At 35.9% G+C, this 16,406-nt stretch overlaps 1 protein-coding gene across 11 annotated transcripts in view; it reads right to left on the reverse strand.

The window, feature by feature from the left end:
- Positions 1-16,406, reverse strand: part of SMG7 (SMG7 nonsense mediated mRNA decay factor) — a 70,877-nt gene that overhangs the window by 19,132 nt on the left and 35,339 nt on the right. For all 11 annotated transcript variants that reach the window (XM_033437938.2, XM_033437948.2, XM_033437943.2 and 8 more), the window contains 5 exons: positions 16,197-16,329; positions 7,698-7,869; positions 6,048-6,119; positions 4,800-4,950; positions 4,280-4,415 (listed from right to left, as the gene is read on the reverse strand). In XM_033437938.2, the coding sequence (XP_033293829.1) occupies positions 4,280-4,415; positions 4,800-4,950; positions 6,048-6,119; positions 7,698-7,869; positions 16,197-16,329 (664 nt within the window). The remainder of the gene's footprint in view (positions 1-4,279; positions 4,416-4,799; positions 4,951-6,047; positions 6,120-7,697; positions 7,870-16,196; positions 16,330-16,406) is intronic.

The following is a 16,406-nucleotide window of genomic DNA, read 5'->3' on the forward strand; positions in this document are numbered from 1 at the left end:
TTAATTGAGTCTGACATGGTCTGATGTTTCTCATGTTGACTTTTTGCCTTGAAAGGATTAAACCCAGACACCACAGAGCTGTTTGAGCTGTTTTTTTTTTTTTAAACAATACTTTTTTCCATGAGAAACTATACATATATATTTTATAATTTTAAAAAATACATTTATTTATTTATTTATGGCTGTATTGGGTCTTCATTGCTGCGCATGGACTTTCTCTAGTTGCGGTGAGTGGGGGCTACTCTTCATTGTAGTGCATGGGCTTCCCATTGTGGTGGCTTCTCTTGTTGCGGAGCACGGGCTCTAGGTGTGAGGGCTTCAGTAGTTGTGTCACATGGGCTCAGTAGTTGTGGTGCATGGGCTTAGTTGCTCCGCAGCATGTGGGATCTTCCCAGACCAGGGCTCGAACCTGTGTCCCCTGCATTGGCAGGTGGACTCTTAACCACTGCGCCACCAGGCCAGTCCCTGTATATTTTTTTAATATGATCTGAGACAAACATTTTAGGAGACTATCAATAAATTTATACATCTTAATCCATTAGAAGCTGTTTTATAAGAGATGCAAACATACTAAAATATTAAACTGGGACCAATGACTAGAAAGTAGGTGCACAGAGTGAAAATCAAAATTTCAAATAAAAAGACTCAAAAAATATGTTTTGAACTCTTGGCACCTAATAGGTGACTTAAAAAATTTGTCATAAGATTTACTCTTTCAAAGGCTTGACACATTTAAAGAAACTTATTTATTTTTAATATTTTTTTATTTATTTAATTTTTGGCCCTGTCAGGTCTTAGTTGCAGCATGCGGGATCTTTTGTCGCAGCGTGCAGGCTTCTTTCTAGTTGTGGTGCGCAGGCTCCACAATGTACAGACTCAGTAGTTGCAGCACGTGCGCTTAGCTGCCCTGAGGCATGTGGGATCTTAGTTCCCCAACCAGGGGTTGAACCCACGTCCCCTGCATTGGAAGGCGGATTCTTAACCACTGGACCACCAGGGAAGTCCCAAAAGAAACTTATTTATAAATGAGAGAGACAGCAAGAACATATCTGGAACACAGGGTAAATGGTAAACTAAAGCAATCATTAACAAGTGTTATAGGTGCTTCAACAAATTATTACACTTACATTTTCCCCTATTAGAAAAGCATGTTCTTCATAATCAAATTTCTTTTACTTAATAACTAGGTGTTCACAGTGACCTGCTAATAAGCACTATATGGAAAAATTCACCTACATGCTCTCAGTTAGCCTTAACTTCATCACCCTTCTACCTTAATATCTACAGAAATTTAGATTACTCCCATATAAAATATTTTTCAAACACAAGTTCCTAACAAAGTTGATAGCTATTAGAGATAATACCTGGCTTTGCCCTACACTTTAGCATAGCCAAGTACCTTCCCTCCCCAGGGAAAATTTTTGGAGAAAGTGGGCGATTCACTGTCACTAGCCTTATGGTGGGAAATAGAAAACTACTTACAGTTCTACCAGCAGTGACAAGAGATCCTACCATCTCAGAAATTTACAGCTGCCTTTGTTTAGCCTATTCTGAGATTTTTTTTTTTTACATAAAGAATCTGAAATATCCAGAATAAGTTCTATAATTCTACTAATAAGACCTTTCACGTTATCATTGGAAAACAATACAATTCTACTTTTCTTTAACTCTGTTCTATCATCTCTCTGTTTCCTCGTCATCTGCCTTTCCAGTATATACATCAAGAATGCTCACTCCTTTTCTAAAGATATCGACCATTTTTCTTTCCTCTCCTCTACTCCGAATGTCCTGAAATGCTATCTCTTCTCCAGAGTTCTCCCACAAAACTTCTCCTTCAATGTCTACATCCAACCTTATAGATCAAGCTGATCATTTACAGAAATGCATAATATTGGCATGAGAATATTAATTTGTATTTTTCAAAAAGCATTTTTTCCTGTAAGTATAGTTTATAGCAATGTATCCCTTGTATCTATAAATCCACTGGCATTTATTTTAGAAGGTGATGTCCTACCGAACAAATCCTAGCCCTTTAAAAAAATTTTTCTAGTGTATGCACAGAAACATTAAAGCATATGAGTGCAGCCTAGTACTAGCAAATGATAATGTAAGTTCATGAACACACAGACTTTGTCTTGTTCTCCCCTGTATATCTCTAAGAGCTTCAGAAAAGTACACAGTAGACAGTAGGTACTCAAACACTTAGTGAAGGAATAACCCAGACCTTTAGAAGTAAATATGTAATTATTCAGTTGTAATTTCATAACATTTGGATTGTATTTTAGTAAACAAGAGGAGTTCCCTGGGAAGAAAATCAAACCGGAACTGACTTATTGTTTCTCAAAGACACTTTCAACAGCAGTTGAGGAATATACTGAACTAAATACCATTAAGAAACAGCACACATTTAACAGACAGAAAAAGCCTTGTATCTCAATTCCTAAATCCCAGGCCTTAAGTCCTTCAACGAACCTCAAGTTGGTACATGTTTCTGCTTAGTAGCTAAAGACTTGCTAGTTAGACAGATACACTGATGTTTACATGTGGATAATACTAATTATCTATAAAGGCTTTAGAAATACTTACTCAACTATGCTAAAATTTCACTCCAACAACTTTCTTCTGACATTTCAGTACTGGGTGAGGTTTAAAATAGATCTGCCTCATACTATGTTTAACTTCAGAGTGTTGGAATGATATTTCAAAGTGTATTTTAGCAACTGCCCACATACACCCACCAGAACTTCACATTCAGAAATATATCTGAAGAGAGTATTAGTATTCGAGGTTGAACCAAATACAAAATTGACTAGATTCTATACAAGAATAACTTACATAGAGAAGATCTCACTAAGGTAGGTCCCCCCTTCCTCCCCATTTAGGGAGTATATCTTTCACAGAACAAGAGCTGGAAGCAAGATCAAAACGTCATCTGGTCCAACTCCCTGCTAGTTAATGGGACTGCATCTAAACCATCCAAGAAAGATGGCTGTCAATCCGACTCTTATCTCTCAAAAGAGAGACCCCCTCAGTAACCCCCTACAGTCTTTATTTAAATTTTAAGATTTTATTTCTGACCTCAGGAAGACAAAGGTGTGTTATTTTAAAATAATCCTTCATAGAACTGAAAACTTATAATGAAACTATTTAGCCTTGTTTGTTCTTTCTAGGCTGAACAGCCTAGGGCTTTAAAAAGTTGGTTGTTTCTTTCATGTACCCAACTCTATAAATCATGGGCTAAATTTAAATAGGTCACTAAGAGAAGCAAAGAACAGAAGGGGACTCTAGAAGCTTATTTTAAAACAAACTATGTCTATTATAGTTATTTAGTATGATCTCTTACACATAAAAAGTATCAGCTAAAAATGACTATCTGTAAAAACTATTTCACACTGACTATATTTGGCTAATTTATTATCTCAACTGTCTAAGTTCAACAATCTCTGGAATGTGAAACTTTTATAATACTTATAAAACTGTAAAGTAGTTACAGACAATTCCCCAAGTGTATAGATACTCAGAAGTAACCAAGAAATATAAAATGTTCTTTGAGACTGTCTTGTTTACTGTTGATTCTAGTGACTAAAACAGTGACTGATACATACTAGTCAAATATTTGTTGAATAAATGAACTAAAAATAAAATTAATACTAATACTTAATTTTGACTCCTCCAATATTATATAAATTATACTACATTTAAACTGCCAATTTAATATACTAGTAAAAAATTATTTTCATATATATAAATAGAACAAAGGTTACTTAATTTTATCTCCTTATACAAATTAGTACAACATATTCCTGCTGAATGAAACTCTCATTACATTCCTTCAATCAACCACAAACTCTGACAGATCAAAGCACAATGAGAACAACGCGCTCGGTTTGCAGAATGGGATTACTATCTATGAAGTAGGTAACAGAATCATATCTAAATACAGAAACCATCAAATGTAGGACTTCCAAAACTGAGAAAAGAAAGGTGCTTGGTCTGAGAAGGAAGGAGGAAAAACTGTTTTTTCCCACTATGATATTTTCTGCCAAATGATATTTTCAGCTACTTAGTGAAAACACTGCTGCTGTATTTCTTTATATAGACAGCACCTCAGTTTAAACTGAAGGAATGCTGTATGCAAGAATTTCACATGCTTTAAATTTAGTTTTTATCAACAGTTTGCAATTAAGTAATGACATAAAAAGTGGGAGTAAGCCTCCTCCAAATCTTACGCTTCCTCATTTAGACAAGACAAAAAATTCTCTATTTAAAAAAATCTAACCTTAAACTGTTCTTCCAATTTCTCTCGAAGAGGGCTCAACTTTTCCAAGCTCTTACTCAGGTACACATGACCATGGAACTTAATAAAGGCTTTGATGAAGTCAGAAACACCCCATTTGGTTTTCACCTCATCCCGGCTGAAACGAAAGAAAAACTTCCATGAATCTTAAGCAACAAAATGGCTAAAACCTCTTACAGGAGACTTCGATTTGCAAAAACACATTATTTGAGCACCTGTGACTCAAGGAGAGGATTCGGCAACTGACTGACTTTTCAACTGCAACACACTCAGATGAGTCAGTACTCAGCAGCCTGTACTCCTCCACTGGGAACAAATTAGAGGCTGACTGGTTGAAATTCAGTGATGACTACATGCAAAACTATTGTAATGTATATGTTTAGAAATTAGGCAAACCTAAGAGAAGAGAAGCATAGGTAACTGGCCATTATTTCTTACATGCCCAAATTTGAGGGGTGAAGGCTACCAGGTTACAAAGTCCTCTTGGAAAAGTCAACCCTACCTTTCCAGTGCTTTAGAAAGTGCTTTTTGTAGATTAGTAGAGGCAGCTGGGAAAGGGAACTTCACAGCAATGCTTCTGCAGTAGTAGAAAATTGTGGTCAGATGGTCTCCTTTGGAAGAAGCTAAGATAGCCAACTGATTGTAAGGCTGACCTAGAGGAGAAAGTTAAGATTCTAAAGCAACCCAAAATGCATGAAGTCTTGCTATCAGAACATAGAAGGTCAGTTTTTAAATCTTTATATTAACAATGGGGAGTATTTTATGAAGTAGATCTCATGACTACCTCATTAAAAATGGCATAATGTAAAACACACTTCAGCTATGGTACATATTGTATTTAGGTTGAAAAGTCACATAGTTAGGATGAAGAGCACAATAAGTTCAAATAAGACTTCAGAAAGGGCTAGACAATAAATACTTTTGGCTTTGTGGATCTAAGAGTCTCTATCACAACTACTCAACTCTGCCATTGTAGTGGGAAAGCAGCCACAGACAACATGAAATAATTTGTCCAACTGCCATCCCTGCCTTCAAGCGGCTCCTTTAGAATTTAAAGGACTTTCAATGTGGCTTAACAATGTAGATCACCAAGCATCTACAGTAATTTAATTCAAGAATCATTGCTAATGCCTATCTTGGGAGCCATCAAAGGACAAAAGCATTATCTTTTAGTAATAAGAGAGAATTTTTCTAGGAGGGAAATGATGGTATTAAAAAGAAAATTAGGGGGCTTTCCTGGTGGCGCAGTGGTTGAGAGTCCGCCTGCCGATGCAGGGGACGCGGGTTTGTGCCCTGGGAAGATCCCACATGCTGCGGAGCGGCTGGGCCCCGTGAGCCATGGCCGCTGAGCCTGCGCGTCCGGAGCCTGTGCTCCGCAACGGGAGAGGCCACAACAGTGAGAGGCCCGCGTACCGCAAAAAAAAAAAAAAAAATCAGGCACATATTTAAAAAAAAAAGAAAATTATTCTATAAGTAATTAAGGAAGCCAGAGTTGTTGAAACAATTTTAGATCACATTAGGAGATATTCTATTTATATTGCTTTACTGACAATCATAATATTAGTTTAAAAAATTTATTTCCAGTTACAGAGAATGTACAGTTAAAAGGAAAAATATAATAATCAATACCAAAACTCAACATTTTTTTTGGTTTCTTAACACTTGAAAGATGAGCCTTGAACTATTTACCATTTTTCTATATCTAGAGTAAAGTGTCATAATCAACCACAAGTTGACATGGCCCACTCACCATTAGAGGGGACAAGCTGAGCCGCATGCCTATAGTAGGACTCTGCCTGGCTGGTCTGGTTTCTGTATCGAGCTGAGAGGAGGAAAAAGAAAGTTTAGTTTAAAAACAAACAAACAAACAAACAGATAAAACAAGCATTAGGGTAATATTTCCATAACAGCTATAGTTTAACAATTTAAAATTAATAAACACATTAAAATTAAATTAAGATGATTAAAGAAAGAAAATATTTTAAAACAAATTAACTATAGGATTATGTGTGAAGTGTCTATCCGGCCTTCCCTATTTGGGACATTCAGCATGTAACCAATTTTAAAGCTTACCTAGCCCCCTTTTTCAGGTCCTCTAGTGTCATGCATCACCAGCTCCCACTATGGACTATGCTGGTGACCTGGAGCCGGCCCACAAGAAGGGGTGAGTTATATGGCACTTAAAAACAAAACAAAACAAAAAACACTATACAATATGATCTGAAATTTATGTATTTCTTCAATATCTTATAAAGTGATTTTGAAAAATGCTTCATACTGGACTTCCCTAGTGGCACAGTGGTTAAGAGTCCACCTGCCAATGCAGGGGACACAGGTTCGACCCCTGGTCTAGGAAGATCCCACATGCCGCAGAGCAACTAAGCCTGTGCACCACAACTACTGAGCCTGCGCTCTAGAGCCTGCGAGCCACAACTACTGAGACCGTGTGCCACAACTACTGAAGCCTGCGCGCCTAGAGCCCGAGCTCTGCAACGAGAAGCCACAATGAGAAGCCCGTGCACCACAACAAAGAGTAGCCCCTGCTCGCCACAACTAGAGAAAGCCTGCGTGCAGCAACGAAGACCCAATGCAGCCAAAAATAAATAAATAAATCTGCTTGAAAAAGAAAAATACCTCATACCTATTGCAATATTATTTATGTGTGTGCAAAGAATACATTGAAAGCAAAACCAATCTAAACATACTACTCACTGAATCTCCCTATAGAAATTTTAGTGCTTACTTTCATGTGACCTCTCATGAAGTCAATGATTTATGACATCAAGAAATCTAAAATCTTTGAACTTAAAGCAGTAATGCTCTCCATTCCTTGTTATTTGAGGACAGCCAAAACATAATCCTATAGTTAATTTGTTTTACAACCCTTTTAGGTCACCTTAAAGGAATGAACAAGAATAAATAAGTTATATAACATTCCCAGATAAAATATATAAAATGGAAATACAAATCTAACTGTGAAGAGGAAACAATTAAAAATGAGCTTTTAATGCACTGGTAGGAAGAAAAAAAGGCAATCTAAGCTTCAGAATGACTAATTTTTATAAACTCCACAATTCCAAAGGAGTACAGACTTTAGAAAATATTATGGTCCCACTCTGAAAAATTTAGCTTTGGTTACATTTTTGCTGGTTTATTATTTGCCTACATCTGCATAAAGTCTGAATAAAATTTAAATCTGAATATGGAAGTTACTTCCTTCAAGATCCTTTGCCAATCCCAAAGCATTCCGAAAATCTAGGTTCCTTAAAATACATTTTATAGTTTCCTCTTATGACAATTTAAGTTGTGTGTGTATTTTTAAAGGAAAATAATTTCTTTCTGTGACTACTCCAAAGAAAAGCATGAATGCATTATCAATTCCTTCACACCAATGGCTCACCAATGTCTCCAAGGTGGACGAGGCAGTGCTGGCATATATAGGAACAGGAGCTAGACTGTGGCTTCACTATGGCGCTGGTATGCGTCTGTTTATTGCTGATAATTCCCAATTGGGAAGACTTCACACGGCATGGTAAATCTACATTAAACACTGTACACAGTTCTTGTAATAACTAAAAGGAGAACATAAGCAAGATTTAGTATTGAGTCAGAACTGGTAAGTCAGAAGTGCTCTAACAGTAAAGTCTGCATGTGTAACTAATATCACATACTACTGACACCTGAGATAGGATAACCTTTCATAGGATAACTAGTAACATTCATTACAAATCACATCTTTTGAGTTCTCAAGTATTAGAGCAATCCAAGATGTACATCTAAAAGGAAAAGCAGCATTAAAAAAAGGACCACTTAAGGAGGGTATTCAGACTCATTCAGCAAGCAACTCCATGAAATTATCTATCTATCTATCTATCTATCTATCTATCTATCTTCTTTTCCTCTTAGAAACAAACAAAACCCATTAAACACTGGTGGTTGGTTACAAATTTGACTTAAATACAAACCAACATATTTGGCAGACTTCAGGAGTTTCTTGAGACTTATTTTGTTAAGCCCAAGGTCAACTTGTGCCTTTGCATACACAAAAGATCTCATGGTACTACAGACCTGGAAGGAACTTCCGATATTATGTAGAGCACCCACTCTTTCTTCCTTTCTTCTCTAGTCTTATGGTATAAGAGGGTTCCTCTTCCCTGTCAGAGATAATTTCTCTGCCTGAGCATGCTATTTCATTCTTGTCTGCCTCCAGCCTGTCATCCTCTCATTTTTTAAATCTACTTTCAACTTCTCAAGCTTCTTTGCTGTGGCCTATAAAGTGTTGCCCACGAAAAATAAACAGTAAGTATTATTATTAAAAAACCCACAACACACAGAATGAAAGCACTTTCCCTTGACTCTAGATTTCTCCTTTAGCAGCCTTCTAATGTCTCTTCTTCTTCTGAACCAAATTCCTTCAAAAGAGTCCACGTGTCATATCTACTTTCTCAATTTCTGTTCACTCCTTAGTCCATTATGATCTGACTTCCACACAACCCCTTCTCTCCTCATTCCAACATCCACAACCACTCTACTGAAACTGTTGTCTGTATGACAACTGGTTATAAATAAGCAAATACGATGGACATTTTCTAGTCATCATCTTACTGGATCTCTCTGCTACATTTAAAACAGTTGATGTTATGGTTGATCACGGAGCTTTTCTAGTTCTTTTTATCTTGCCAATCATTTATTTTCAGTGTCCTTCATTCAAAGGCTTTTCTTCTCCCACCTTAATCCCCGCAAGGGTTTCATTCTTGGCCCCCACATAGCTCTTCACATTCTATTCTCATTCATTCAAGTATTTACTTACAAATATAATCATTCACATATTTGGTTACTGTATCACACACCATGGTAAGCAATAGAGACACAGAGATGAGTAAAATAAAATTTGTGTCCTTAAAGAGTTCATAGCTAAATGAGCAAGACAGGTATATAAAGCAGGGAGGAAACAGCAGGAGAGAGGAGGAAGGGAGGGAAAGATACCAAACATGACAGCATAAGCCAACAGAATATTCTTCATTTATAATAAACTTCATTCCCTGGGTTATCTGATACATTTGTCTCACTTTCTCCTTGTGATAAACTGGTAGCAATACAGTATGTAGATATGAAGCTCTACTTTTTCAGATGGGGATATGAAAACAAAAATATCGAGTCATTTGACTAAGGTTACAGAATTAGAAATATCTTGATTCTATCAACCACTCTAATATGTGCAGAATTCACAATACAAAATAAAACACCTTGAGCACCCAACTCAGAAGGATATAAAATGTCCCACCGTTTTCCTAATATAAAAACCACCTCCATAACCAAATATAAAATCCTGTATTCCCTTCTCATGAAGCATAGCAATTATCTACATCTTTACTTATACCTGTACATTTCTAATGGGCAAGAAATTTGCTGACATAAAACTGAGTAAACAAAATTAGTGCCCAGAATGGCTAGAGTCTGGAAATATAAAAAAGCAAGAAGTACAAGAAAGGAACAAAAAATGGAAGAAACCCAAAAACTGATGATTGTGGAAGATGGCAAGAAGAAACATAACACAGCATAAAGAACTGAGTTCAACAGGTACTTAACAGACTGGAAAATTAGGCAAGGTTGAATATCTATCAAAAAGAAAAAAGAAAGTTCATGAAAAGTAAATCAAGCATGGTTGAAACTTCATGTGAATGTCTTATAATAAAATTTTTGCCAGGCTTCCCTGGTGGCGCAGTGGTTGAGAGTCCGCCTGCCAATGCAGGGGACGCGGGTTCGTGCCCCGGTCTGGGAAGATCCCACATGCCGCGGAGCGGCTGGGCCCGTGAGCCATGGCCGCTGAGCCTGCGCGTCCGGAGCCTGTGCTCCACAACGGGGGAGGCCACAACAGTGAGAGGCCCGCGTACAGCAAAAAAAAAAAAAAAATTTTTGCCAGAACCCAGGAGTTGTAGGTAGAGATACCAGAAAAGTTCCTGCTGGTTCAGGATTCCAGGTGAGAGAACACTAGTTTAGAGGCAGAAACGAAGTGGAACTAAAGAAGAGAAACACATGTTTAATAAGTTGAACAAAACTATATTTGGCAATTATTCGGTGAAAACTCTTTTATACTATTAGCTCTTCACTCTACACTAAGAACTGAGAACTAACTATGAAGATACAGAATACCATCTTTTAACTTACTATAGAAACTTAATGCTTTCTTTTGGGCTCCCATTTTCTTAGAATAAGGACTACTCTACTGCTCTGTTCTTTGATGTTTTTAAAAAAACCCATACTGCACGATGTTATATCTTTACTTCGATTGGGAGTTTGGTTCTGACTCGAGGCATCATGCTTTTATTTATTTATTTATTTATGTAATTTTTATTGGAGTATAGCTGCTTTACAATGTTGTGATAGTTTCTGCTATACAGCAAAGTGTATCAGTTATATGTACACATATATCCACTCTTTCTTAGATTTCCTTTCCATTTAAGTCACCACAGATCACTGAGTAGAGTTCCCTGTGCTATATAGTAGGTGTTCATTAGTTATCTATTTTATACATAGTAGTGTATATATATCAATCCCAATCTCCCAATTCATCCCCCCCGAACCATGCTTTAGTTAACAAAATATCTAAGTCAAAATCATCTTCACAGGATAACCATGTATCAGTCTCTTGTCAATCCACTCCACTCAGATTTCTATCTCAAGAACTCTACTGCAGTCACATTTCATCAAATCCAAGATACCATAACTTATAAGATGAACTATTATTTCCATAACTTTGAGGGGAAAAAACCCAATGCCAATTAAATGGTGACTGACCATTTGTAAACTTATCCCTATCTCAGAGGTGTTAAAATATGAAAAAGTTTTAGAAATGAGGAAATATGGTATTCATTAATTTCACCAATGACTTCCATATTGTCAAATCTAATTGATCACTTTTAAATCACCTTACTTGACTTCTCTGTAGCACTCAACAGAGTTGATCACCCCTTCCTCTTGTTGAAATGCTTTTCTCTCTGGCTTCCAAGGCACCATTCTGACTTTCTTCTATTGCAATGTGGCTCCTCCTGTGCCAAACCTGTTCCCACCTAGTCCCATGGGTTTCAATGCCAAACACTAATGTCTAAGTCAAGGTTCTTTATTGTAATCATAAATTTTACTCTGGCCCTGCCCTTTTCACTGAGCTCCAAGCTTATCTAATTACCTATTTGACCCCTCCTCTCAAACAGGCATCTCTCTAATGTAACATGGATAGAGCTGCCTTCTCCTCAGTGTTCCCTATCTCAGTAAATGGTATAACCAGTCAGCTAGCTGCTCAATCTGATAACTCAAGTCATCTTTGACTCTTCCCTTACCCTGATTCCACACATCCAATCCAAACCATCAGGAAGTTCTACTGGCTATACTTCAAAAATCCCTTAATAACCTTCCATTACTACAGCAGCATGCTAACTACCTTCCATTCCTGACCTGCTAATTCATTCTCCACACAACATCCAAGGTAATCTTTTAAAAATGCAAATCTTATCATGGTATTCCCTTGCCTACTTTCCAATGGCTTGCAACTACACTTAAGATTAAAATTCAAAACTCATCTTAGTCTATAAGGCTGTACAATGATTTGGACTTGGTGTACTTCCCCAATCTGGTAGCTTAATCTGCACTGCATGTCATCAAAAAAGATGTATGAACATTACTGTTCACAACATCATTAACTGTTTCAATTATCAAGCCAAAATAACAACAACAAAAAAAAATGCAAGCAACGAGTCCTATTAATGTTGAGATCTGAAAAGAAGTTTATTGCTGATCATTCTACAACTGTTGTGATCACTCAACCATTGCCTATGGAATGCAGTGGGGAAAGATCAATGCTTGATTATAAAAATTTTAAAAAATAAATTTCAAAATTAGATTACTTGTATATTTTTCTTTATAAAACAATATTTTGAGACATTTGAATGATTTTATTATTGACTTGCTTATAAAGTGTTTTTGCAAATAACATGCCCCCTCAACAAAAATGATGATTCTTGCTTTATTTGTCTGGATTTATCAATGTCCAATCAAACCCTTGGAAATGTGTTACATGTATATCACATCATAAAAAAAGGTTAAGAATCATTTTTCAAGATAACAAACAAGTCTGTGTAATGGCTAATATAAAAATGTATTGCAGAAAGTGGATGCTTTCCCTCTACCTCCACCAGGGCCAGCTGCAGCAAGTCCCTACTACCCCTCCCTACCTACTTCAGTTGTGTTCACAGTTTAAATTTCTACTACATGAGGGAAGGAAGCGATTTAAGCTGGAGATGAGACTGGAGTTTTAAAACTGGACTAAGTTTAAAATCCGAACAGCAATCAGAATGGTACGAAATCTGTCCAAGATGTTATGACGGGAATCCGGAATTCAACAAAGCATAGTTGAAAGTAGTGAAGTGGGGGTGGGGGCTGGGATACCATTTCTGTCAACACCCCACTGAGCTAAGGCTATTCAATTAACATGTAGAGTCAAATGTACACATAATTCTACATCATGATTTTCACTTAATAATAACAAAATTTCCTCATCTTAAAAAAAAATCTTCATAAATAGGACCTAATTAAACTTAAAACCTTTCACAGAGCAAAGGAAACAGTCAACAAAACGAAAAGACAACCTACTGAATGGGAGAAAATATTTGCAAGTGATATGACTGATAAGGGGTTAATATCCAAAATAATACGTAAACAGCTCATACAACTTAATATCAAAAAACAACCAGATTAAAAAATGGGCAGAAGACCTGAATAGACATTTTTCCAAAGAAGACATACAGATGACCAACAGGCACACGAAAAGAGGCTCAACATTGCTAATCATCAGAGAAATGCAAATTAAAACTACAATGAGGTATCACCTCACACCTGTCAGAATGGCTATCATCAAAAAGAGCACAAATAACAAATGCTGGTGAGGATGTGGAGAAAAGTGAGCCCCCATACACTGTTGGTAGAAATGTAAATTGGTGCAGCCACTGTGGAAAACAGTACGGAGGTGTCTCAAAAAAATAAAAACAGATCTACCATAGGACCCGGCAATTCCACTCCTGGGCATAAATCCAAAAAAAACGGAAACACTAGTTCAAAAATATACGTGCACCCCAATGTTCACAGTAGCATTATATACAACTGCCAAGATACGGAAGAAACCTAACTGTCCATCAACAGATGAATGGATAAAGAAGACGTGGTGTGTGGCGCTGTGTGTGTGTCCCCACATACATACATACACAATGAAACACTACTCAGCTATAAAAAAGAACGAAATTTTGCCACTTGCAACATGGATGGACTTGGAGGATATTATGTTAAATGAAATAAGTCAGGCAGAGAAAGACAAATGCTGCATGTTATCACTTGTATGTGGAATCTAAAAAAACAACAAAGCAGTGAATATAAAAAAAAAAGAAACAGACTCACAGATATAGAGAACAAACTAGTGGTTACCAGCTAGGAGAGGAAAGGGAGAGGGGCAAGATAAGGGGTAGGGGATGAAGAGGTACAAACTACTATGTATAAAATAAATAAGCTACAAGGATATATTATACAGCACAGGGAATACAGCCAATATTTATAATAACTATAAATAGAGTATAACCTTAAAAAATTGTAACTATGTTGTACACCTGAAACAATATTGTACATCAACTAAACCTCAAAAAAAATCTGCATAAATACCATTTATAATAGTTTCATAATTCCATTTTTCAGATAGGCTATAATTTATTTAACCATTACTCTATTGCAGGATATTGGTATTGTTTTCAAGTTTTAATATTTGAATTATAATATCTATTTGTTCTTTTAAATATAAGTATTATTGTTAAATATCCACTAATCTATGGACAAATGGACAAAGAAAAAACTGTACTGTAAAAACAAAAACTATCTGATAACTTCTGTATTTCAAAAAACTTTAAATAAAATGAAAGAACAACAGAAGAAATTGGAGAAAAAGATGTTTGTCAAAAAAAAGGAAGAAAAATTAATATCCCCTTATATAGAAAAAGCTCAGACAAATCACCATGGAAAAAACTAGGGTCTGAACAATGAAAGGTAAAAGTAAATGAATAAATGATTTATATAAAATACAAATATGTACTAAAATATAAAAGTTCAACATCACTAGTAATTAGATTACATTAAATTTTAAATGAAAAATTATTTTCCATCTATCAAGTATAAATTATTCAATTAATCATTCATTTGCCTTTATTGAAATATTTAACACTGGTGAGTGGATGTCAAGACAGACACTTGCATACACTGCTGATGGAAATACAAAAATATAAATGATAACCTTTTGGGAAAACAATTATGTGTATCAATATAGTATTAAAGCTCCACTCATCCAATGATTTAATTCACCATCCAATGAAGAATCTATCCTCAGGAAGTAATCCAGTATTAGAGAAAATGCTTTATAAACAAAGATGCTTATCAAACTGTTTAATAATACAAGGAAAAACTTACATTATGTTTATAAAGCTGATAAAAGAATGAATAGGTACAACCATGTACGAAAGTATAAAAACACTAGAAACATACATATTAAAAGTGGTAATTTATCCTGAAAGAGAGGGTAATGAAAAATTTTTGACTTTTTATAATTTTCAAATCTTTTGAAATTAGTATGCATGTTTTTATAATCAGAAAGCCAAAAGAAACACTATATCTATTAATGTATACATCTCCTCATTTAGACTGGATATTCCCTTGAAAGTTAAAGATGGTCTCTTTTCTCTCCAATTCTCAGTGTCTAGTATTGTGCCTTACAAAGAGTAGACTTTTAATAGCTACTTGTAGAATGAATTAATCTTTAACATCTGCTAATAAGGATTAGTTAGCAGCAAACCACAATTCCCCTCTCCAGAAATATCAACTTTTGCTAAAAGTTGGCATCAATTTAAAAATGAATTCTGAGAACAAGAACCATACTTGAGTTCTTTCAATGATGAACTGTGATGAATGTTTTAGTCTAAGTAAAACAAATAATCTCTGTAAGATGATGGCTATTTGATATCTTTTAACAGTCTTTTCTTTCTCTTCATTCTAAAAAGTAGTAAAACCAAAATGGAGCCAAAATACGGTAGCAATGGTCAAGTAGCAGCACAGAGAGTAGGTTCTTGAATTTCTTTCGGAGCAAGATCTGCAAAACCTTGTCTTGTCATTATAAGATGAGAATTTATACACGTTATTAATTAAATTATGAATGCTATTACAAGTGGATGAGATGATGTTTTCTAAAGAATTCTGCTTAAATAAAATTCACTGTCCAAAAAGATTTATTTAGTCTTTTACCTTGCCTGATTCAGAAGTCATATCAAGATGTAACTAAGGACAAGGAAAGTCTCTGAAGACAATAAATAATAGCTTACTATTCAAACTGAGGAAAGGCTGCTCTATTTCTTAGGTAGTTTAATAGCACTGAAGCTCCAGATAAATTCTACTGTATATATAATACTATGAAAACTCACTTGATATCACGAATTTTGACTATTTCTTACCTGGCAAAACATAGCTGTTACTTTCACAATGACTACACCCACACATTTACATTTGCTCTACTACCACCTGTAACTCACTACTTCTGCTGTTTCACTAAGACATTGCTCTCATTACCCTTTTTTTAATTCACACAATAATACCTCTAACCTTTAAGCTGAACCATCACCTTTTTAAGAGCAGAGTCTTTACTGTTTTAAAGGTCTTATGGTAAGTAATTTCAGACATTTTGATTCATCTGAGATTATAGGTGATCAACTCCTGGATGGACCATACAGTGGGTACCCCAAGTGCTTATATGAACAAGATGTGTACAAAGAGAATATTCACTACTAATTTTAGGAAAATTGGTATATAGTGCAGAACTCACCTGAGTATAGAAGCCACTAGCTGCCTCTAGGAACAGAGAAAGGTTTGCCTGAACTTCACTCCGATTCGGGTTTGCTCGATTCTTTGCCTGGCCTTGTAGTGTTGTGATCTGATTCTTAAAGGCATGATTCCAGCTGAAAACAAAATGTAATTCTATTTGGTATAGCAGTGACTCACTGGGCAGACACTGGTCCCCCTGAGAACAAGAAAG

The sequence above is a fragment of the Orcinus orca genome, chromosome 1 (assembly GCF_937001465.1).
Source record: "Orcinus orca chromosome 1, mOrcOrc1.1, whole genome shotgun sequence".
In the NCBI taxonomy this organism is placed as follows: domain Eukaryota; kingdom Metazoa; phylum Chordata; class Mammalia; order Artiodactyla; family Delphinidae; genus Orcinus; species Orcinus orca.